At 38.5% G+C, this 25,222-nt stretch overlaps 2 protein-coding genes across 2 annotated transcripts in view; both read left to right on the forward strand.

Moving 5' to 3' along the window:
- The window catches only part of kif14 (kinesin family member 14), a 28,111-nt gene extending 19,400 nt beyond the window's left edge, over positions 1-8,711 (forward strand). The window contains exons 25-29 of the mRNA XM_059341972.1: positions 424-576; positions 1,641-1,763; positions 2,477-2,551; positions 6,611-6,761; positions 8,003-8,711. Coding sequence (XP_059197955.1) covers positions 424-576; positions 1,641-1,763; positions 2,477-2,551; positions 6,611-6,761; positions 8,003-8,367 — 867 coding nt within the window. The 3' untranslated portion in view covers positions 8,368-8,711. The remainder of the gene's footprint in view (positions 1-423; positions 577-1,640; positions 1,764-2,476; positions 2,552-6,610; positions 6,762-8,002) is intronic.
- Positions 8,712-10,986: 2,275 nt separating this feature from the next.
- The window catches only part of LOC131977339 (adhesion G-protein coupled receptor D2), a 113,083-nt gene continuing 98,847 nt past the window's right edge, over positions 10,987-25,222 (forward strand). The window contains exons 1-14 of the mRNA XM_059340587.1: positions 10,987-11,195; positions 11,301-11,337; positions 12,263-12,287; positions 13,974-14,198; positions 14,532-15,170; positions 18,122-18,319; positions 18,609-18,682; positions 19,555-19,854; positions 20,722-20,833; positions 21,131-21,277; positions 21,389-21,491; positions 22,259-22,370; positions 23,706-23,761; positions 24,214-24,340. Coding sequence (XP_059196570.1) covers positions 11,302-11,337; positions 12,263-12,287; positions 13,974-14,198; positions 14,532-15,170; positions 18,122-18,319; positions 18,609-18,682; positions 19,555-19,854; positions 20,722-20,833; positions 21,131-21,277; positions 21,389-21,491; positions 22,259-22,370; positions 23,706-23,761; positions 24,214-24,340 — 2,154 coding nt within the window. The 5' untranslated portion in view covers positions 10,987-11,195; position 11,301. The remainder of the gene's footprint in view (positions 11,196-11,300; positions 11,338-12,262; positions 12,288-13,973; positions 14,199-14,531; positions 15,171-18,121; positions 18,320-18,608; positions 18,683-19,554; positions 19,855-20,721; positions 20,834-21,130; positions 21,278-21,388; positions 21,492-22,258; positions 22,371-23,705; positions 23,762-24,213; positions 24,341-25,222) is intronic.

The following is a 25,222-nucleotide window of genomic DNA, read 5'->3' on the forward strand; positions in this document are numbered from 1 at the left end:
AATTGGATGAAAAGAGTGCAAAATCTGAGCTGAAAAATGGTTTTCAATTTAGTGTAGTTTGCACGGGGTGGCTTATCAAAATGCAGAGCATTAATTGACGTGTCTTAGCTCTGAGCTGTTTGAGCTCTGTCTATGGAAATGGCAAAGCGCAGGGAATTCTCAACCTTGAGCCCCAAACAGAACATGAATATATGGAAAAATAAATCTAAATTCCTGAGCAGCCTCAGCCCCTAAACACACAATTTTCCTCTCTTGCTCCTGATTTTTCACATTCTCCAGCCTATTCATTTATTTACTGACCCTTCAGTCTATGTCGACCATTTTGTTGGCTTGCTTTCATTGATTTACTGTTATATCAATTTTAATTCGACCTGTCTGTTTGTGCTGACTTGATGTTGACTTGAAATTTTTCTCCCCATGCAGGGTTGTGAATCTGAGATCACATCGATGGTGACGGAGGCCCGGAGAAAGAGCAGTCAGTGCCTGGATGCAGCACTGCTCGCACTCGGCCACCTGGCGGCCATGACAGGCATGCCGCTGAATGCAGTGGAGCAGAGTGCCCAGGCCACAGGCAAGGTAACACCACCATTAATACCACAGAAGCTACTACTTCTGTCAGCTCTGGGCTTTACTGTAATCAAGCCCCCACTCACAATACTTGTGAATGAAATATTAGCTGTGTGGATCTCAGAGCAAGGAACCTAGAGGGGTGGGGGATTATTGAGCTGAATAAGGATCTAGCATGGTTGATTCGTTGATGTGCAAACACAGTGGTATCAAGCTTTCTGCTGTTAACCCACGGTAAGGAGTTGTGTAGAATTATCACGGTCCTTTAAAGACGCACAGCATTTAGTACAAGAGGGCAAGTGAAAGACAAACTCACCTGCAGAAAATCCAGTTCTAAAAGACTCCCAATGCTGTAGATCAGTGGTTCTCGACCTTTTTTTCAGTGATGTACCCCCTGTGAAATTTGTTTTCAGCCAAGTACCCACTAACCAGGGCAAAGCACTTTTGGTTGGAAAATTAAAAAAAAAAAGTTATGAGACCAAATTGGTAAACGTGATTTTTTTCTATATAACTTTATTGACACGTTGCCGTGGATACGCATTGTTCTGCTTCTCTCCTGATGACTGCTCGTCTTATTAGTGACCTGTCAATCAAAGGTAATCATACGATTAGCTATCTTCTATTTTCTTCTAAATGAGGCCCTTATTTACACTATTAACATCAAATCATCTTGAAGAATATTTTTTTTTACCATAGTGCTTAGCGTCCCCTGCTGGAATTTTCGGTAGAATGCAGCTTAAGGCACTTCCTGGTTTGCCTCCATGCTCAGACCTGGAGATTGCCGCCTGATTTTTACACTGTAAAATGTACCACTTAATGTCCGTTTTGATCACAATTCCAAAAAAAAAGATGAAAATATGATATATTCTATCATGTGATATAAGAAAATACTATTGGCTGATATATCAGTATCAGAATTTTTGAATTCATATCAGTATCTGCCTCAAACATTCACTGTCTAGACTTCTCAAACTTTTGTAAAGCATCAGAGATACACTGTTGTATTTATTTTATTTTGTAGCTTTCTGTTAACAAAAATGGGATTTATGCACTTTTATCATTCCACTTTTCAGCAATCAGTTGGCATGTGTCTGCTGAGGGGGACCGATAAGGGCATCCACTCTCTCATAGAGGAGAGCCTCACCATCACCAGAGAAATGCTGAGAGACGCTCAGCTGGCCTTCCCCAGAAACCCAGTAAGAGATCATAACCTGACTGTGTCATTTGGTACAGGGATTCTTCTTGATTCACCCTAGCACAGTGGTTCCCAACCTTTTTCTTGAGGGACCCACATTTTTACCATTGTTTCTATGAAGCCGAACTCAATGTGACTTTCATGGTACCCTCTCTTTTTCTTTTTGAGATATTCAGCATTTTTGTCTCCCTGACGCTTCGCCATTTTTCCATTAGCTCTGTGTTTCTGTTGTTAGGTGAGGTTACCGCTAGGTGAGGTTACCGCTATGTGAGGTTACCGCTAGGTGAGGTTACCGCTAGGTGAGGTTACCTGTGTATACTGCAGGAGGGATGTTACACACGCCCTTATTCTCGCGATATAGCCTTTATTTTTAAACGTTTCTATAGTTATTTTTCTATTTAAATAAATGAATAAACGTTTTATGTAGCCTTTATTTAGTTGTTTTTGTCCCACTAATTAATTAAATGCTGACTCATCTATATATAACACATTAAATTTATTACACCCCTTAAAATCAAGAGGGCTTCGCGACCCCCCGTGGATCTTTGGCGCCCCCCTGGAGGGGTCAGGCCCCCCTGGTTGGGAATCACTGTCCTAGCACACAACTGGTCATGGGTACACACTTTGATGTCATGTTGATCATTTTAATATCTGTAATTAATTGTTCTTATAATGATTCTTTAATCATTATTAATAATCCCTCTCTGCTTACAGGTCTTGCAGAGCCTAAAATCCAAGACGCTTGACTTAGCACAAGCTCTGCAGACCTACATGCATTACCATATCACGGTGAGTTTTAGCAGCACAGCCAACTACAAAGTAGTTATGGTAACAACTATACAAGGCTATACTGTATCACAGTCCAAGTGAAGTTACTGCTGTCTGCTTTGGTTTTGAGTTGGATTTTGTAGTTACTGCAATTTTTTTATGTAATTATTTCTCTGAAATAAAGCAAAATTGAAACCTTAAACTTTGTCACAAGATAAAACAGACACCAAGGAGTTCATCTTTAGTTATTACTCGACCAAATATTATATTATAATATTTCAACCAAAAATGTAGTTACTGCAGTTAGACTTTGTAGGGCAGTATTGTTCATTTTTATTTTGTCTTTTGTTTTGAAAATAAAGGGACTTCTTATTTTTTCAATCTTACTGGGGATTTCCACCGGACGCGTTACTGCAGCAGCACGTCTCCACAGCGTTTTTGCTGCGTCTTGTCAATTCACACCGGACGCGTTACTGCAGCAGCACGTCAGTTTAGCGAGCCGGCCGTATACACGCGAGATAACGAGATCACGCGATAATCCTGACCATACGGGAGACCGCAAGCTCCCGTGATAAACTTTAAACTCTATTTATACAGTCTATGGATAAACTGTGTGTATAAAGTAAACAACAACAACAAAAACCAACTTACTTTGCTTCTCTGAGGTGAAAGATATGTTGATCTGACCATCTATCCTTATAAAAACAATATATTATGTCATAAATGATTGTATGATGTTCCACTTCAACAATTAGTCTCTTGTCTTCCGTGTCGCCGATCCTCTGAGACCCTTTGATTGATTGATTGCCGATCTGGTGCCCCGGTCATAACATAACGTTGATGTGAAGTAGTTTTAGGCTGCATGAACTGCGTATTGTGTTTTATTTTGAAAGGGGCGGAAGTGTTTTACGCTGAATCTGAGTCGGACTTCCTGTCTGGTGCGATCTGCTCTGTTGAGATTCACGCGAGTTGGCAGCGTCTCGCGGAGAAATAGAAGTCCTACCTAATGCTCGCGTAGAGACGATGACGCGACGCTGCAGTAACGTTACGCTACGCGCCCGGTGGAAATGCTCTCATTGATTAGAGTGTTACCTATTTGCAACGTCATACGCGACGCTGACGTTACGCTGCAGTAACGCGCCCGGTGGAAATCAGGCTTTATTGTAGATAAAAAGTCTGAACTTTTGCAATAAAAAGTGTCGAAATGAAACTATTTATTTATTTCACGACACTATTGCCAATCTATTAAAAAATGAAATTACATCGTAATAATTAACAATTATTTTTATAATTTGTTTCATGATATTAGTTATTGCCAAAACTGCAGCTTCAGTACAACAACTACTGGTAGGTATTTGAGTAAACTGTGGTTGAAAGGCAGAATACAATACTCAGCAAATCCTCCCTGGATATGTAAAGGTTCAGAAGCGATCTTCCATCCTGTCGCAGGTTTAAATGTTACAGATTAATACCCCCACACACACACACACACACACACATACACAGACACAGCCCTGTTAAAGATGCCACTCAGCCTTTATTGCTCCTGTAAAGCTCAATGCTCTGTAGGCTTATCTCTCTGCAGTCGCCCCTCGACGATCGTTCAGGAAATGAATGTGTTGAATGAAGTGGCATCAGTCACAGCTAACAGGCTTGTTTGCCGTTATCTTAGCCACACAAACTAACAGGTTTTTTTGTTAAAACCAATCATTGACACATATAGGCGTTGGGGCATTTTGCCACCCACATGTTTTTGTAGTCAAATAAACCTGATTTACAGTCCAGCGCGACTAGTTTCATCGTGTTTATAGAGCAAGACATTTAACACAGGACTGCACATGATCGTGGATGTGAATGCAATGGGAAACTACTACCCCAATTCATAAGAAGTTGGGATGCTGTGTAAAACAATAAAAACAGAATGCATCAAATTCAGAGTGTATATTTACAACAAACAAAAGTTTAATATTTTAACATAAATAATACAGTCCCTACAGTTTAATTGAAGATATGTAACAAAGGATCCACAAATTATCATATTCTGTATCGTATATTCTTCTATTTTTTTCTATAACTTAAATTTTTATTGAGTTTTCACATGTACCGGTATATGGGTCAGTGACAAATAAGGGTTGGCAAGATGAAAAATGGTGTAACCAAAAAAGAATGATAAATATTAAATACTTTATCCACCAACAGTGGATTTAAGTGGAGCTATACATGTAATAATCATCATAACATGACATGAAATGTACACATTTCATCAATATTGAGCAGAACATACACTAAAACAACCATTTTTTTCTAAAGTTCTGACAAATTATGTAGAATTTGTTATATACCATAAAGTTGCAATGTAAACATGGATTGTTGTGGATTTTTTTTTCTCATCTTAGTTCACATTTATTTTCCTGTATATAATCAGATTTTTATGGGAAAAAGTACCTGGTTACACCAACTGACTCTGGACTAGATCACGTCATTGACCCATATAGGCAAAAATAATACACCGAACAAGGTACGAGTTAGAGTAACAATAATAACACTAACAAACTGTCTGGAGATGCTACTATTCAGCCCACTGTTCCATTTATCTGGTCATGTCTCATGTAAATGTTCCATTTTCCCCAGTTTTTTTCAAACACGTTCTCTTTGAGTCTCAACAGGTATGTCAATTTTTCCATAACAAGGATTTCCTGGACAATTTCCAGCCACTGCTCCTGTTTGTGTTCACATTGAGCCAGTTTCTTGTGACTGCTTTCTTACTTGCTGCGAGTAATACAAATACAGATCCGCTTTCATTACAACCTTCTCAATATTCCCAAGATACATCACTGGACAAGTATTTGGAATTTCATATCCCAAGACATTTTACAACTGAGTTAACATTTTGCCAGTATATCCTCTTTTTTTTTTTTTTCAATTCCAGAAGATGTGTGCATGGTCTGCCTCCACGCTCTCACAGAATCTCCAGCAGTGTTGTTGTATAGCCAGTTGCCTAGATTTTATCTTTGGTGTTAGAAAATAGAGAGTTAGGTTTTTCCAGCAGAACTCCCTCCATATTAATAAATTTGTTGATGTACATTGTCTCTCACACATGTGGTACGTATTCAGTGTAGCTTAACTCTATGGAGTCTTATAGGGCTGTTTTGTCAATTTTTGATTCCTTTTCATGTCTTTTCGTGTCTTTGTAAGTCATTTTGTGTCTTTTTTTGGTAATTTGTGTCTTTGTTGGTAATTTTGTGTCTGTTGTGTCTTTTTTTGGTCATGTTATGTCGTGTCTTTTTTAGTTATTTTTTGTCTTTTTTTGGTCATTTTGTGTCTTCTGTGGGGGTTTTTGGGGGGTTATTCTACCTTCTCATTTTGTGTCTTTTTTGGTCATTTTGTGTCTGTTGTTGTGTCTTCTTTTTAAGTTATTTTGTGTCTTTTTTGGTCATGTTATGTCTGTTGTGTCTTTTTTTTGTGTCATTTTGTGTCTTTTTTGTCATTTTGTGTCTTCTGTAGGGTTTTTTGGGGGGGTTATTCTACCGTCTCATTTTGTGTCTTTTTTTGGTTATTTTGTGTCTTTTTATGGTCTGCTTTCTTTTTACGACTGGATGTAATGAAGAAGCCATGTTTTGGTGCTTTTGGAGACTCCAGAGGGTTAAAGTCTTTTGTGTATGGAACTGTGTGCTACAGTAAGCAATTTCTGCTGTACTGTAGTGAACTGGGAAAGAAGCCATTCGGTTTATGTCATAGAAAATAACACGGCACCATGGAAGCCCCATTAATTGTAATGACATAATTTACAATTGTGTGTGTGTTTGCGTGCATCTTTGCATTTCTTGAAGTGGGATTCGGGTACATGCAGAATTGGAACTGAAAACTAAAGGATCCCTGGTTAGAATATCAACGTCAGTGGGGAACATGTAGCTGCAGAATATTCCAGTGTAGGATTTGATGAATTATATATTGTCCAAAGTTATGCTCTTGTGCATGTTTCAGTGTGTGTTTTAGTGATGTAATTGTTGGTTGTGTTGCATGCTGTTTATTTCCTCTGTCTTGTTTTCATTATTTGGGTGTGTTCATGTTTTCACACAGGAGAGGGAGACGGACCCAGAGGAGTTGGAGGACGGGGAGGAGGAGATCTCAACTCCCCACTTCCAGAGACTGAAGACTACAGCGTCCAAACTGTTCCAGCTGAACCAGGCCATCAGACAGCTGCATTCCTGTCTGTCTACCGCCCTGCGAGGTGAAGCTTCTGACACACACACAGACTGGATGTTAAGCTAAAACTCTTGTCAAAGCCAGTTATCCTTGTTTTCAATTTCATGAAGATGATTTTCTTAATGCCCAAAAAGTTGAATAATAACTTTCCTAATGAATCACTGCATTAGTTAAGTTCAGCTGAATCTTTTTCGTCAATATTTTTCCATGTATCCATATGTGTAATGTAAAACCTGTTATGCTGTCAGAGCTGTGGAATTATTGGCTATTTTATAACCGATATGACTAAGTCTACGTTTACATGATGACGGTCTGAACAGAAGAAGCAAAAGTGGTGTCGGGTCTTCACGTTTTATTTCGCGTTTAGACGAGTGTTTTCTGGAGGAAATCTGCGTGCATTCACTGACGCAAAAGTGTGTGGAATTGGATTGGATATTTATGCCAGGCGGCATCACTTAAAGTGATAAGAGCATCTTTGGGCATGTGGAAGTTTTCACGCCACGCATTTTAATCAGCTACGCCTTCCACAAAGTTCTCCACCATCCACTAGATCTCCCAGGTCTCGTCCAAAGCCGTCTGGCTCATTTTGGCATCCAAAATGTGATAGAGGTAATTACAGATCCTTCTCTGTTCACTAATACTATCTGTACATATCCTGTACATTTGGTGGAAAGACTCCTGTAAGTTTATAAGAGCTGCCAGAGCAGCTTGAAGGTCCGACGCATGGAAATAATCCCACATGTTTGTTTGTTTCCCTGTACTGGAGCATGTATGTGACGTAAACACATACGTGACGTGAGCAGATCTGAGCAGAGTTTTGCGTCTTATCAGTGTAGACGGACACGCTACGGCGGAGCGGATTACAGCTTTACACTCTGGAGGGTGGTTTCAGATTTTTGCATTTTTAAGCCCCAAACCGAAGGCACTTCTCATAAATTTTTTTTGTTTTTACCCGCAAGTGTCCTCGTGTAAACGGGGCCTAATTCAGCCAATCAAAGCTCAATCAGTTTTGTATTATGGCATACAGATCTGTTTATTTTGTGTCATAATCTATACTTTTTTTCATTACTAATGCTATAAAACCTGTTTCTTTTGGTATTGTAGATTTTGTGTATTGTTTTGATGATTGGTTGGCTAACAAAGTGGCTTGCAGCATAGACAAACTGAGCATCAACAGCACGGACAAAACCACCGCTGGCCACAATAAACCAGATAATTGTTGTTGTAGGTGTCCCTTCAGCTATCTGACCGTCATTCTCCTTCCAGGGAAAGACAGAGACTCCAACCTCAGCAGCAGCAGCAGAGAGCTGATCTCCTCCTCTGCCAAGGCTGTTGATGAGCTGATCACTGGTCTGTCCAAGGAGGGAGCACTGACACCGTCCCTGCAGCTCCCCTTCCTGCCGAGCGTCATGGCTGCACGAGACGAGCTCCAGTCTGCCCTGCTGTCCCTGTCCTCCTCCTGGAACCAACAGGAGGCAGGAGCAAACTCTACTGCTTCAGATAAGAGCACAGAAAATGAAATGTTGAGTAATAAAGAGACTCACAGTGCTGTTAGAAATCTAGGCGTGAGTAAGATAGTGTACTCTCTCCCTCCAGGTGTGTCGTCCCAAGGCAGCTTACACTGGGTATGATTTATATTATGTGTTATTCTTTATGATGTACTCGCATCATGTACGATTTACTGTTAAAATCCCATGCTGATATAGGGAAAACTTCTGCTGGTAACGACAAATGGGTTGTGGGTATATTTTTCTACTCCTGATATCACCAACCTGGCGTCAGAGGCAACAAATGCTGCAGAGAATTATTTAGTGTTCCGATCCACATTGCTAAAATTCACATACAAGTAACTGATTTCTAAGTGTGAGCAATTTTTGCATTTTTTATGGGGTACTTTTCCAATTATAAAGAAAAGTCTATTTGATATGTAGATGCTTCAAAACCACAACAATATTTCCTATCATTTCACTTCTAATATGGTTTTTAAAAAGCACTGCTGTCAAGATGTGTTGTAAACTCATTCTTTAAAGTTTTGGGACAAGACTCCAGTCACTATAATGTGCAGAGTTTAACTGAGTCCTCCATGACAGAAACACAATTAGGAATTGATGTGATTAATTGTAAGGAGAATGCTTAGCTATGCTGTTTGAGACCTTCTCTGTTCTTTATTTTGTTTTTCAGAGGCCACTAAATTATTCTTTGTCACATATTTTTATTAATTCCAACATGCATGACTTCAACAACCAGCAGCTCAGGTAATGCTTTGTTACAAAAAAACAAAAACATTTCTTCTCACTCTGGGCTGTATATGATTTCTCTCTTGTAAGGCATTATATTGTATAAAGATGTGCTCTATATCTTGTATCACATGCACTGCAGCTATTTGCACTCAGGAGAGACTTGTTCACTCACTGTTTCTTCCTTACAACTTGTACTTTAACAAAGCAGTGTTTTATGTGCTTTTTGTATCACTTGGTAAAAATGTAAAATGTCAGAATAGCAGCAATTTTTTTGCAATAAATTCACATTGCTTGATTTCATAAGAATCCAAACCTTTCAGAATTGTATCATGTCACTATTCAGTAAATGATGGACTGCTGGTAATGACTGGACCTCCAGTGTAATGAGAATTTTATTCAATATGACTTGGTACTGGATTCAGAACGTCTGCATTAGTTTAAGTGGAATGATGACATGTTTATCAAAATATTCACATCCATATTCCTTTTCTGCATTGAGCTTTCTTGTATAGAATTAAATCCTGACAGTTGATCTACAGATACACATTGACCTCTGTATTATATTTTATCATTTAAATTCAGACCTGGTATGATATTATTTGTCGATGAAACCTAAAAAATGAATCTACTTTCATCTCAGGAGTTCAAGTATCTCAGGGTCTGGTTCAGCAGTGAGGGTAGAACGGAGCGTGAGATGGACATGGTGAAGAAGGAGCTGAGCCGGAAGGCAAAGCTCTCTGTATGTTCCAACCCTCAATTATGGCCACGAGCTTTGGGTAGTGACCCGAAGAACGAGATCACGGATACAAGCGGCTGAAATGAGCTTCATCCGTAGGGTGTCTGGGCTCAGCCTTAGAGATAGGATGAGGAGCTCAGACATCCGGAGGGAGCTCGGAGTAGAGCTGCTGCTCCTTCGCATTGAAAGGAGCCAGTTGAGGTGGTTTGGGCACCGGGGAAGACCCAGAACACGGTGGAGCGGTTATATCTCGCCTGGCCTGGGAACGCCTCGGGGTCCCCCAGGAGGAGCTGGACATTGTGGCTGGGGAGAGGGTGCCTGGAATGCCCTGCTTATCCTGATGCCCCCGCGACCCGGCCCTGGTGTCAACAATGGCATAGCCTTCAGTGTTATTAAAAAAATGCTTTAATCAAAAAATTGTATTCAATTGTTACCTTTAACTCGAAAGCTTAATCAAATTGTGGATTTGGAGAGGCGTGACACCCTGAGTTAAAATGATGGACTAACAAAATGGATGTCAGCATTAAACAGAACGCTGTCAGCCATTGCAGTTGGATGTATGCTTACCAATGCTATCAGGGGTTGGGGGTTTCTATCCTCTAATTCTTCCAATCTTTTATTCTTTTTGAACAGCCTTCACACTAGAATCTAGAATAAACATACTTATCCTGCTGCCCCCACGACCAAGTCCCGGATAAGCGGAGGAAAATGTTTGGATGGATGTGTTAATTTGTTAAACAGTGCTGTAATTATTGCAGCATTGCAGCATTCATTTTAATGGCAGATGGCCTGCTTGGTGTTCCCAGTTTCCTATTTTTGTGCCACCATTAACATGATTAGTGTATTTGGTAAATGGAATTGCGCTTTTCTAGTCGCTTTGCAACCACTCAAATTGCTTTATCATTCACCCATTCACACACACACACATTCATACTGGTGGCACCATTGGGAATTTTTTCACACACCGATGAATGTAGCATCGGGAGAAATTTGGGGTTCAGTATCTTGCTCAAGGAGGCTGCCACGGTCAGGGATTGAACCACCAACCCTTCGGTTGGGGGGCAACCCACTCTACCAACTGAGCCACACCCGCCCTATTTGTATTCATTTGTGTATTACCTCACTGTACAAGCCTCCAGCATAACTAGACCGCCTGGAGCCCACTCAAGGGCCCCAGTAGGCCCTTGAACCCTACTTTTGGTAACCCTGTGCTCTGCGCTGCTGCAGGTTACACCCACTCCTCCTGACTGCAGCTTCTCCTGCATCCTCCCTCTGGGCTCTGTGTAGTCAGCTACCGCCGGGATCCTCCTGTACTTTACTGTTGGACTGATAGATCACCGCTGAAAAGAAAACCTACTTTGGTAAACTTAAAACAAAGTGGTTTAAAGACGTTGCGTTAGTGGTTGAATGCTGCGTTCACAGACACGACTCGGTTGGAATGAGAAGACGCGCAAAAAAGTTTTTATCAAGACGACTAATTCAGGTAAAGAAAAAGTACTTGTTTCGCGTTTATGCTTGAACAATATCAGAAACCACAGCACGATGAAATGTCATTGCATTGTCAGCTTATAACGATGTTTTTTTTCAGGATGAACTGGTTATTGTTCCCCAATATAGGCCTACTGGTGAGTACCTGGTCTTTGTCCTTACGTTTCCCCTTGTGCGATATTTTAATTTAATACATGCTGACTTTTACCTAATAAAGTTTTTCAGAGTTCAGTTATTCTGATGAATGGGCACAACATGTTCCACATATCAACACACGTGGGATGGTTGTTTTTAACAGGTTGTGAGGATGTAAATAACAGCCAGAATAACTTAATTTTATATTAGCCTACTATGAATTTATGTTGTTCATATCCATGCCTTTGTATTATAATGTTAGAATACCACCCGTGATCAAGATAGTGTTTTTTCACTTTATTGCACTTCTTTTATTCCTGGACTAAATGTCTAGATGTTCCTGTTAATTAGCCGACTTTGCATTTGTTGTGGGATTAAAGATATTTAGGGCTGCAACTAACGATTATTTTCATTATCGATTAATCTTTCGATTATTTAAACGATTAATCGATTAGTTGTTTGGTCAATAAAATGTTGAAAAATATCAATCAGTGTTTCCCAAACCACAAGATGACGTCCTCAAATCTCTTGTTTTGTCCACAAACCAAATAGATATTCAGTTTATTGTCATAAAGGAACAAAGAAACCAGAAATATTCACATTGAAGAACCTGAAATCAGAGAATTTGGACTTATGGTCTTTAAATAACTGCTCAAACCAATTATCCCATTATCAAAATAGTTGACAATTTAATAATTGATTCTTGTTCGATCAATTGAATAATTGTTGCAGCTTTAAAGATAATAAAGGCTCTAAAATATACGGTTAGATCTGTGATACCAGATTCTACGGAGGAAAAGCAGCCGTTCTTCGGGTCTATTTTGTACATATACACAGTATGTTAATCTGGACTCCTGTTGTGTTAGCAGTAAATGTTCTGTTGCTTTATACCTTCAGGACTGTGCTAAACTTAAACTTATGTTTCAGGTTTGTTTCCACAGTTATATATCAGGTGAGTCAATTTCTATTTTTCTTTTCAGTTCAACACAATTACATTTATTGGGAGCGTGTCTATGTTCCCTGGCTCCTATGTTTCCCAGGTTCTATGTTCCCTGGGTTCTATGTTCCCCTCTTTGTATGAAACTGGGGTACATAGGACCCTTTTCCCCCGCTTTTCCCTAAAAGGTTCCTATGTTCCCCGGTCTGTTACTTTTTCCAAAATTACTGCCAAATTCCTACCTAACCGTAACCCTTAAAGGAAAAAGCTAAGCCTTGATGCAAGACAATATGATTAGGGATGGGAATATACAAATATGAGTCATCCTAGATTTAAAAAGCCAGCTGCTTGAGCTAAGGTGAGCCATGTGACGGTAGGCCTGCTGGCCATGCTGGGAGTCTACCGTAAAGATTGATAGATTGCGGGGAACATAGGACCCTTTTTCTGGAAAAGGGTCCTATATTCCCAAGTATGTATTGCTACAGGGGATCATAGGACACTTTTTTGGGAAAAACGGGGATGGATGACCCTGCATTTATAAAGGTGGGCTCAAACCAAGCCTGCTATAAATTTAGACTATTTTTAGAATTTTTTTATGCTTGGACAAGTTGGTATATTGATGAAAACAAATACCAAAGTGACTCTGCTCCACTGAATACATGAAAAGCAGTAGCAATAGACAGAAATATCAGATCTGTATTGGCTGATCAGGAGACCTGATGCTGCCACCTGAGTGGTAATCATTGGAAACTGTTTGAAAAAAAGGCACTTTCCTGGCAAATGATTGGATGACCCATCTGTCTTTCACTGCCACACACCATCCGTGCCGAAACCACTCGGGAGAGAACCAAAAGCTGACAGTTCTGTTCTCTTTTAATGAAGAAATGGTCTCCAGTTGTGATATAACTGATGCTGCTGCTGCAGCATCTATGCTAATCTCTTTAGGAGCTGCCATTGTTGCTTTGAACAAACATTCAGCTCTTTGTGTTGTCACAAACGCATAGCTGCCACAGCCACTAGCTCCTTGCAGGACACTGATTGACCAAACCATTGGCTGAACCCTTTGTACGCCAGTCAAGACAAATTTCTGTAATGACCATATGGCCTTAGTGTGGTAGGCCTGCAATTCATAGAAATATGACAGGTACGTTTTGCATTAACAAAAAAATCCAAAAAACAATAAAACACCATGCACCATAGATGACAGCAATATCAACAGTCACTGAGTTGAAATGAAAGGTACTGCACATCGTTCACACTGCATTTAGTTGTCATTCATTGTGTGTGTTCTTCCGCTGCTTCAGCTCCTGCTCTTTCACACATATAGACCTCAGCATAGAAGAAGAGACACAGACAGTGGAGGAGAGTTAAGAAATTACAGCTATAAAGGCTGTGATCGACCCTGATACGACTCTTTGAAATCTGTTTGGGACATACCTAACAATGGCATAGCCTTCAGTGTAAAAAAAAAAGCTTAAATCAATAATTGAAGTCAATTGTAACCTTAAAAGCGAAAGCTTAATCAAACTTTCGATTTGTAGAGTCGTGACACCCTGAATTAAAATGATGGACTAACAAAATGGATGTCAGAATAAACAGAACGCTGTCAGCCATTGCAGTTGGATGTATGCTTACCAATGCTATCTGGGGTTGGGGGGTTCTATCCTCTAATTCTTCCAATCTTTTCTTCTTTTTGAACAGCCTTCACCCTAGAAACTAGAAACCTGACATCCGCTGAGTCCTACTATGAGTATGTGCCTGATCGGCTACAATGGAACAATGCAGGGGAACTGTGTAACCAGCGCTCTGGAGTCTTAGCCACTGTCTCCGATCCAGTACACAAGCAAGAGCTAGCCAGCTTTTTAAAGTCCTTGAACATCTCTCAGCCTGTGTGGATTGCCAGGAAACTCCTGACACGTATGACAAGTAGGTTCACTGTGCCATTTGTGACTCTTTAAATTAACACATGAGCAACATTTCTTTTTAAATAGTAGACTCATTTTTTCTCGTCCAAAACACCTTTTTTCCGCCTACTCACAGGCCTAACAAAAAAGGTAATAGAATATGAAATGGGACAATGCTGCCATACATTACATCATTTTAGTTGCAGCAAATAAATTGTCCAAGTGTTAACAGTAGTAATAGCACCACAAAGTGGAACTGGATTAAGTTATTTAAGATCTTTCATAAGAGCTGTGGCATGATTTTTTGCTTCACAGTAACGCCTCTTTCTTCTCTTTGTGTGGGGTGAAACCGAAGGTTCCTCTGAGACCCTGATTCTAGAGTTCACCGGGCGCTCTGACAGGAAACATGCCCGTCTCCTGCACAACTTCCCCTCCATGGACTCAGTGACTGTTTGCACCCGTCTCCGCTTCGATCCAAATTGCTTTGGAATTTCCACCATTTTTTCTTATTCCATCAAGTCATATATTAATGAGTTCCAGCTCCGCGTGAACCTGATCCAGGGAAAGCTTGTGCAGCTGGCTCTACTGGTTCATGGCACTCATGGACCTTACCAAGAAGCCTTCGCCCACAACGGCTCCTGGCACTCTGTGTGCGTGTCTTGGAACCAGAATGGTGGACACTGGGCTCTGTATACTGATGGCCTTGTGGTCTCTAGGGGAGATGCCCTGAGCTCCAACAGCATTGGCCCTGATGGCCTTTTCATTATTGGACAGGAGCAGGACACCTTTGGCGGTTCATTTAAAAAGGATGAGTCATTCTCAGGGAGCATCACAGAGCTGCACATATGGGACCGGGTACTAGACAGCAGCGAAATCTACACCATGGAAAAGGAGTGTTCACCCATTTCCTCTGGGCTGGTGTTCAAGTGGAGTGGAGCAACCATGGAAATAGAGCCCTCCCTTACGAAGCTGTGGAGAGACAGCCCATGTCAAGGTACAGTTGTTAGCAGCATGAGCAGAGGAAAAAGCTGAAGGGTTACCAGAATCTCAATCAAAATGTAATTACAAAGTACAGGGAAGTATCGGAATAATTAACACCATAAAAGACAGATGAGACTCTGCGAGATCCAGTGGTGTAGTCAAGAATTATTTTAAATGCTGCTGTTTACAGTTTAGATAGTTTGGCAGTAAGGCTGGGTGGGGTTGCTATGCAGAAAAAAACAATCAGAGAGCGTTTGAAAGTCATTTTGGACTACACACTGAACTCAACAACATGCCAAGATCTGAGCTGGCCTGATGAAGTAAACCCCACCCATCTGGCATTCCAAGCAGGGTAAAATAAATGCTGTGAATGAATTATTGCAGATAGAACTAGACCCAAACCTGCTCCGTCTCTGTTTCATCTTCCTCTACACCCACCCCTGTCTCTTATCAGGCCCAATCTTAACACAATCTACATAGATGTTGGTCTTAAATACTTATTACATACTTAATAACACACTCTGAGTACTTGTCCTAAACAGCCGATCACTAACATGAGCTTAAAGTGTAAAAACATGACTGCAGACTATTTTATTGCAAAGTACTATCTTGGCTTTTTGTGATTTATTCCAGATCTTTTTTCCAAATCGGTTCCAGGCTAACGTAAAACATGCTCCCATCTATGGCTACATTTTCCAGTGTTTGAAAGAACACGGGTTACATTTACACATCTTGTGTTATGAATTTGCCAACCTCACCATCAAATTTATGTTGGAGCTTTTCTCCAGCACATGTACTGGCTGCTTTTCAAACCAGCACTTCTGCATTACCGAGCACTGGATGAAGAACCATAAATTACCCGTTTTACATACATTTAATGTGCCAGTGCCTATACAACATGATTCACACTACGCTAACAGATGATGGGGTGAGGGGCAAGCTTATTATAGTTAACAAAAAAACGAAATGAAATGAAATAACAAAAAAACTTTTTTGTTAACTGAAATAAAAATAAAAACAAGAGCTTTTAAAAAAAACAATAACGAACTGAAACTGTATTGTGTGGTTACAAAACACTACGATACTTATTGTGCACTGTCAAATTGTGTTATGGAGTAAAATAAAAACATTTTTCGGGCAGGTAATCATTATTAAAAGACTGACTTAGTTCAGCCAAAAAGTTAATCAGGACATCCGGAATCCTTTTGAATTTGTGGCATTCTTTGACGAACGCCCTCACGTGCACACACTCTCTCACTCTCCAGGAAGTTTAAATGCATTTGAATGAAAGAGGAAATCTTTCTCCTCTGCTCTCCCCCTTCAGTGAATAGGGGAGATGGTGACTAAGTAGTGTAATTGGCAAACAGCAAGGCTGGTGATGGTTCTTATAAATGTTTTTTGAATCACGTCACTTAGAATCCCACCCTTCAAAACAGACTTCTCCCGTTCTGACATCATGCTCCCAGATGAGCAATGAGAGTCCAAAACACTCACTCCGCCTCCTGGAACTCAACATGCAGAAAGGACAGTTTACTTGCACTCCTTTTGTGGTTTTCAGTTACAGCGTAGGAATGTCTTTTTTTCTTCTTTGTATGTTTTAATGATCAACTTACAGTCAGTCAGGGTATGTGTACAGTTGAAGGAGTGGGTGTTTCTAGAATTGATCTATGGTCCACTAGGTATAGGACTTGCCACTAACTGGTATTTTGTCAGACTCCTTAAGTTTTCTCTTTCTCCTTCTCATCAGGCCTGTCAGATATACACACAGTTTATGTCAAACAACTCATGCAACTGTTCTGCCACAGATTCAATCCTTGAAACAGCTTGTCTTCTGATCAGCAGGCTTTCTAGTAGTTGTTCCATACTAATGCGCCCTAGACAAAGACACATATCTTTCATCCATAAATGTCAGCCTTATGCTTATAGCCACAGCAAGTTTTTTCTTAACTAACAATAGCACTTTTTACTTGTTTGTCAAGTCAAGTCAAATACTATTTATAGAGCACATTTAAAAACAATCTCAGTTGACCAAAGTGTTGTACAGTTATTAAAATACAATAACAATTATACACAAATATAGTTATAAATGAAAACAGTAAAATACTAATAACAGTAAAACAATAAAATAGTAATAAAAACTCAATCCACAAACAGAGTTAGAGATAAAAAATAAAAATAAAAGGGTAAAAAAAGAAAAGAAAAAAAAGCATTCTTGCCTAGCTGGGACTAAACGCCAAGGAGAATAAATAGGTTTTTAATAATGTTTTAAAATGTTCAACAGACTGTGCAGCTCTGACCTGGAGAGGTCGGCTGTTCCACATCTTTGGGGCCGCCACAAACGGCCCCAAAGATCGTTCAATAGCCATGACTATGATTGTTGGGTTTTATAACTATAACCCTGGAATCAAAATCTTTTTTATTGCTAAGTAGGTTTAGAGTAATTTGCTTTAGTGTTTTGGAGCAAAAGAAAATGAAAATAAAAGATAAAGTACTGTAAAGTCAAACATAAATATAGTATAGAAAAAATATTTTCTATAACTATAAGAGAAAAAAGGCATTCTTTTTTCTAACCATGACACTATAACTTGCCTCAATTGTACCATAATCTGTTTGCCATGACCAGAACCTTTGACCATGTTTCCGTTGCACGTACTATCATACACGAGTGATAGGGACAGCAGATCAAAAAACTGATCAGCTGAGTGTAAAAACTATATGTAACTATATACTATACTGTTGGGTGTAAAATTAATTAAGGAACATGTTGCATGATGCATAATCATAACTTGGAACTCCTTATTCTCCTGCCTTAGATTCCATCTTGCTGAGCTGTGACATGTTAATACTTCTGAAGTGTTATTTTATCCACACTACTGTTACTGACATGGCATTCAGATTTGATGTTTCCCTCTTTCATTTTCAAGAATAAATAAAATTAAGAATAATCATTATTTCCTGCACTAGGAAACTTTACTGTGTCAGCGGATTCGATCTTGGATTCCCTCCTGGATGGAAAATCTTTGCAGGATCAGTCCATCTCCCTTGAGTTGTACCATAGTGACAAGTCTGATGAGGATTGTGGCATCTTTGACCCTTTTCTTGGAAGCTGGGGCCACGCCAAGTGTGACTCATTCAAAGCAGCCGTCTGCCAGTTTAAGAGAGGTAACAATAATACAAATAACGTGAATCAATGTTTTCAGCAATTTAGTTGATTTAATTTGTTCATTTGTTCAGCTGTATCCAATGTTGAGAGACAGTGAAAACAGACCTTAACATTGCCATGCAATCCAATATATAAGTCCTGTAATGAGCACTCCAATTGCATCATTTTGAATTGTTGTTGAAACTCTGTCAGCTAAGCAAATGCCATTGAAATTTCTACGGCTGTTTGTGGTCTTTCTGTAATAGATTGCATTATATTGTATTTATTTATCTTTGTGTCTGTCTGCAGAAGTGCTGGATGTTATCAGTTTACCAAAGACACCATTCTTCAGTAGACTGAGCAAGGATCCTCTGACCAAACCTGTGAGCTAAACACTTTACTTGTCTGCAACTCATGCAGGTGATATTAGTGCAGAGGCAAAGAAAATAAAGAGGAGAGTCAATGCTACCTGATATAGAAAAGTTATTGATAAAAAAGTGTTTCTACAACTTTAAAGTAACACAGAATATTTCTGTCATTATAACGTTTGTTTGGGCTGTGGAGAGGAAATGTTGGCCATGTTTAAGGAAGAATTGATGCCTTTCAAATAAACTCTGATTCAAATGTCTGATACCAGCCATGCTATTTCTGGCATGCCATAAGGGTATGGCAGTCTTACTCAAAAGAATGTCAATTTTAGGAGAATAATAACTTTTTCTGAGCAACTTCCCCAAACTGAATGTTTTTCAGGACTAAATTACTGGGTCAAAATCCTAAAGAATCTGTTGTACTTGTTGAGATAAAGCAGGGATGGGTGTACTTTACCAGATATGATGAAACTGCAATTTTCAGTGCAGTAACTTAACATATTTCATGCTCAAATGCATGTATAACAGTATAAATAGGAATACAAAAGATTTGAAGCAAATAAAAAATAACCACTTACTGTGATTTTTTTTTTCCAGTGCAAGAACAGCAGACCAACATTAATTGCAAGAAGTAATTTTGTGCACTTTTACACTGCACTTTTAAGATTTCATGCTCAAATGCATGTAGCTGTACTGAGGGCCACTTCAAATGAGGGTGCGGGCCGTATGCAGCCCCCGGGCCTCCAGTTGCCCATCCCTGAGCTAAAGTGATAGTAATCTTAAAGTGTGTAGATAGGAACTTGGTAATTAGGAGCAGCATTGCATTACAGCCACCTTACCCCTGCTAAATCAAATTAAAAACCTTTCTCCATCCCTCTGTTCCTCAGGTGATGGTGGAGCTGAGCGTTAACACCTCCGGGGACAGAGATCTGGTCTTGCTGCAGCAGCTGACCCAGGCTGTTCTGCATGCAGTGGAGGCCGACGGCCCTCAACTCCTCACCTCCAGTGACGTCCTCTACCTAACTCAGATGATTGAGACGGACCTGACTGCACTGGCTAGTTCTCACTCTTCTGGAGCTGACGCAGCAGAAGTCATGGTGTCCATTGCTACCAACTATGTCAAGATGTCCAGTTTGATGCTGGAGCCCCATATGGCTACACAGTGGATGGGTCTGACAGAGGATGGGGTGAGTGAGGGGAAAGCTTATTGTAGTTAACAAAAACTAATGAAATAACAAAAACTAGAATTGAAAAAAAAATTTTGTTAACTGAAACAAAAATAAAAAGTTTTTTTTTTAAAACGATAACTAACTGAAACTGTATTGTGTGGGTACAAAACTAACTAAAACTAACTAAAATTATAGTGAAAATGTCCTTTATTTTTGTCTTTATCAACTTTTTTCATACGTAAACCTTTTTGGTTGATATGAAATCTATTTCATCTATTTGGTTTTATGACCTATGACTTATTGGGGCTAAGATGGATCAGAGAAAGGAAATAAAGGCAACATTTATTGTGACTTTTTTAATGTCGCACCCAACAAATACCCCATTACAAAAAACTAAAACTAATAAAAACTAAACTAAAACTAAGCATTTAAAAAAAAAATTAAAACGAATTAAAACTAGCAAACTCATTTTAGAAATGAATTAAAACTAATTTAATTTGAAAAAAAAACAAACAAAGAAATTAAAACTAAAAGTAATGAAAAATCCAAAACTATTATAACCCTGGTGAGGGGTTGACCAGTGTTTATCCGTTTCTGCAATATTTTCCCACCCAAAAATTGTAATTTTAATAGAATAAAATATTTCTATTAGTTTACCCTTCAAAATTACCCCTAAAAGACATCGCGTGTTACGTTTGTAGTAGGCGGCGGCTATTATGTTTGTGGAAAATGTATTTCGTTTGTGGGATTATTACATTAAAAGCTGCAGATTTTTATTACATTTGTGGTTTATTGTATTTGCGGGAATTACATTGTCCTCCTTTGCTCTTTTCCTTTCCTCCATGAATCACAGCTTTTGTTGTTGGCTCTGGTTTTCCTCTACAGGTCAGTGTGGGACCATTTAATATTGTCCAGAGCATTGACAGTCTCACTGAAACTCTTGCAGACATGCTATCTGCCGAGAGGAGAGGCTTCACTCTTTCTACCAAGAACATAGGTAATAACAACATATTATTTTATCAGTGCTTGGTTCAAAATAACAGGCACAGTTTTAGTGGTGATTAAAGTTTATGGGAAAATTGTAGAAAGATGAAAAACAGGATTTCACATGGTCAGAATTCAAGGAATCAGTTTTTATACACTGTGTCTACCATTTATAATGTTATTGACCCAAACCTGGTAACTTGTGGCTTTATAACACAGGTAGATAGATTCTTGCAATTCTTCTCCTTGTTGCTATTATTGTTGATGTGTTTCTGTTGTCTGGGTGTCCTCTACTTTGCTTTGCTTCCAGATGTGTACATGAAGTGGCAGAAGCTGACTGAAGAGAGCTGTAGTCAAGTCTTCAATCCATCTGCGGTTGGCCCTCACACTGCCAGCAGTAGTGGTCAGAATGAGTTGCTTATCCCGGACACTGAGCTCCAGAGGATATACACACTGGGTAGAAAACACACACACCCAAACACAGAGAGGAAAAATAGTCAGCTGTAGTAAAGAGTTCCTCCCCAAAACACCTGCCAATCTGCTCTGCTCTCCCTTTCTTTCTAATCAGGACATGTGGACGTGATGTTTATTCATACCCACTACAGCCACCTGAGTGAGATTGTGTCTGAAGTACAGGAGCCTCCACTGAGTCACCAAGACAAAGAAAAAAGGTTGGCTGTAGTTTGTTTCCTCAATATGTCCTGCTTTACATGTTACTGACTGCTCTGAAATACAGTCAAGTCAAAGAAGTGCACTGTAATAAAAAAAAGGGTTTCTAGAAACAAGATAAAAACACTAAATCTGAGGGAAATGATCTTGCTGCATGGACGGATAATTTCACTTGACAAGATTTCTTAAATTAAGATTATTAAATCTAGAAATAAGCATGTTGAATGCTTAAAATAAGAAATGAACTCTTAAAACAAGATCAATTATGTAACACTTCTCAATCTAAAGTTTTTTTTATCTGGTAAGAAACAAATAATTTGCAGCGCACTCTGCTCGGGCCAGTTCATCGCTGCTTCTATCTTTAATTTATCTTGTTTCAAGAGTTTGTTTCAACATGCTTATTTCTAGATTTAATTATCTTAATTTAAGAAATCTTGTCAAGTGAAATTATTTGTCCATGCAGCAAGATTATTTCCCTCAGATTTAGTGTTTTTATCTTGTTTTTAGACACACCTTTTTTGCAGTGTGTAGCACATTTTATTAGACACTGACAATGATAAGTATCGCATGACTCAAACTGAACCCACAGCACTTACTCTTGCTATGTTTCTTGACTTCATCTTTGCTTGTGTTGTATTACCTCTCATTTGTATGTCGCTTTGGATAAAAGCGTCTGCTAAATTACATTGTGGAATTGTAGAATAGTGTATTTATGACCTTTTTAAATTGTAAGACATATGTAAGTAATAACCGTTGACTGCTTTCCCAGTTCTCTCCCAGGTCACCTGGCCTCTGTTGTCATATCAGCCACTGTCCGTGATGCCTCCACAGCCCAAACCATCCCAGTGGCTGTCAAGTACACCCTCTCATCATCACATGTGGTATGGTCCATTGTTCAGGGTGGTGTATGATCAAATTGCATCATATCAAGCATATATACATTTTTAACTGATCTGACGGGTTGGATTTTTGACAGTGATAACAATCACATAGTATATGAGGCCTATACTGCCCTACAAAGCCTAACTGCAGTAACTACATTTTTCGTCGAAATTGAGTTATAACTAAAAATTAACTCCTTGATGTCTGTTTTATCTTGTGACAAGGTTTTATATTTCAATTTTGCTTTATTTCAGAGAAATAATTATATAAAAATTGCAGTAACTACAAAATCCAACTCAAAACCAAAGCAAACTCCAGTAAGTTCACTTAGACTGTTATACAGTGTAGCCTTGTATTTCTTCATTGTGTTGAATAGTGAAAACAAGAATAATGGAAATTATAAGTTTATTTGAAAGGGAAATTATTATCTAGATAGTGATTAAGTACAAAGGTGAGATCAAATTATATTAAGACTAAAATATAACATTACTTTACCGTGTTGTGTGGAAGGTCCCTTTAATTAGCTTTTTTTGGGGTAATTTTGTGTCTTTTTTTAGTCATTTTGTGTCTTTTTTTGGTAATTCTGCATGTTTTTTGGTCATTTTGTTTCTTTTTTAAGCAATTTAGTTTTTTCTGTCATTTTGTGTCTTTTTTTGGGTCATTTTGTGTCTTTTTTTAAATAATTTTGTTTCTTTTTTGGTCATTTTGTGTCTTTTTTTTAGTAATTTGTGTCTTTTTTTTAGTAATTTTGTTTTTTTTCTGTCATTTTGTGTCTTTTTTTGGTAATTTTGATATTGCCTCCAGCGGTAATTTGAGTTTGAGACCCCTATTTTACAGCAAAACAGTAACTACATTTTTGGGGTCAAAGGTCAAAGAAATTGTCATGATTTTCGAGCATATATATAACATCATCAATATACGTAGAAATCAATTTCATATCACTTACTTACCTATAACCCATTTGGCTGACCAGTTAAAAAAACATTTAAAAAATCTTTAAAGGACTTTTTTTTTTCAGTTTAACCCTCTGTGTAGTTACTGCAGTAAGACTTTGTAGGACAGTATATGGCCCTACATTGAGTTCTGGTTTGAAATGGAAATTCATGCTGACTGCAAGTATTTTATAAAAAGCAACAATTCTTTGGCAATAGCAGCTGAGTTGTAGTTGGCTTGTTTCCCTTTGATAAACTCACAATCTGTCACTACGCAAGAATTTTCATCTCCCAGCAAGCAACACATGGTTCTAGTCCATCATGTCACTCTTAGCTGGTTAGAGTCCAAGTTCATTTATTAAGAGACAGAAAACAAGTGCAAACATTTATTCCTGTTTCTAGGTGGAGTATTCACAGCAAGTTACTCCTGTGTGTGCCTTTTGGAATTTCAGTTTGATGTAAGTTTGACCAACAGCACATAAATATTTATAATCATACACTGCAAAAAAGTTGTGTCTAAAAACAAGACAAAAACACTAAATCTGAGGGAAATAATCTTGTTGCATGGACAGATAATTTCATTAGATTTCTTAAATTAAGATTATTAAATGTAGAAATAAGCATGTTGAACACTTAAAATAAGTTAATTTCTTATTTTAAGCGTACAACTTGCTTATTTCTAGATTTAATAATCTTAATTTAAGAAATCTTGTCAAGTGAAATTATCTGTCCATGCAGCAAGATCATTCCCCTCAAATTTAGTGTTTTTATCTTGTTTTTAGACACGCCTTTTTTGCAGTGTATAAACAGCTCTGGTAAATGAGTGTGTCTATCCTTACAGATATAGATATGAAATCTAGATATGTAATTCTGAGGGCGGGTTTGTGTGCTTGTGTATTGTGCTCTATAGGCATAATCATACCAGTAGCTGGTCCAGTGACGGTTGCAGCGTGACGTTTGCCGGCACTGGTGTCACTTCGTGTCTGTGTAACCACACCACCAACTTCGCAGTGCTGATGAATTACCTGGAGCAGAAGGTAACTCATGACGTGCTTTTTTGATGCAGTGAGTTAAATCACACATGCTGAAAGAGACGTTGCATGATGACATTTTTTTTTTTTTTTTACTTCTCTTTATTGTGTTTTTTCTCTTTCGTTCACATACAAAAATAAAGAAGACACATGTTAATTTATGCTTGAAATCAGCATGAAAGCACAGAATGATAGTAGAAAAATAAATAATAAAATATAATAATAAAAAACCTAAGTGGAGTCAAATCAAATATCAAAACAATAACAATAAGGTTTACAGATAAAAGAAAGAGATTTAAATAGTAATAATACAATTTTGAGGATGTCAAGTTTTCTAAAATTTACAGTTGTTAATTTTTCATGGGATTATATTTTGTATACTAGTCCATAAATGGCTGCCATGTTGTGTAAAAGGTATTCATCCTACCTCTCAGGGTGAATTCTATTTATTTATTATTATTTATTTATTTTCTAACTGCAAATGTTTCATTCTTTCATTCGTTAAAGTTTGATAGACTGGAGGATGTTTTTGTTTCCAGTTCAGCAGAATTATTCTTCTCACTAACAGTGTCACAAAACAAATCACATTCTTCTGGTTGTTTGATCGGGTTATGAGTGATGTTGTTAAATTTTATGTCATATTGATAGTATGTGATAGTTGTTTTTTTTTTTTTTCTGGCTGAAATAATTAACATCTTGCTGATTGTGAAAACTAAATCCAATCTTTGACCTCTAAACTAGTGGAAAGGATTTGTAGTATACCATATTAACCAGCAGGTGTCACTCCCACTGTGTCTTTCCTTTTAAAGAATGAAGTAGCAGAAAGGTTTTACCCCCCCTCTCTGTCTAAAGTACATGAGAGGTGGTGGAATAAACAAACAAAAAAAA

This window comes from Centropristis striata, chromosome 9, assembly GCF_030273125.1.
Source record: "Centropristis striata isolate RG_2023a ecotype Rhode Island chromosome 9, C.striata_1.0, whole genome shotgun sequence".
In the NCBI taxonomy this organism is placed as follows: domain Eukaryota; kingdom Metazoa; phylum Chordata; class Actinopteri; order Perciformes; family Serranidae; genus Centropristis; species Centropristis striata.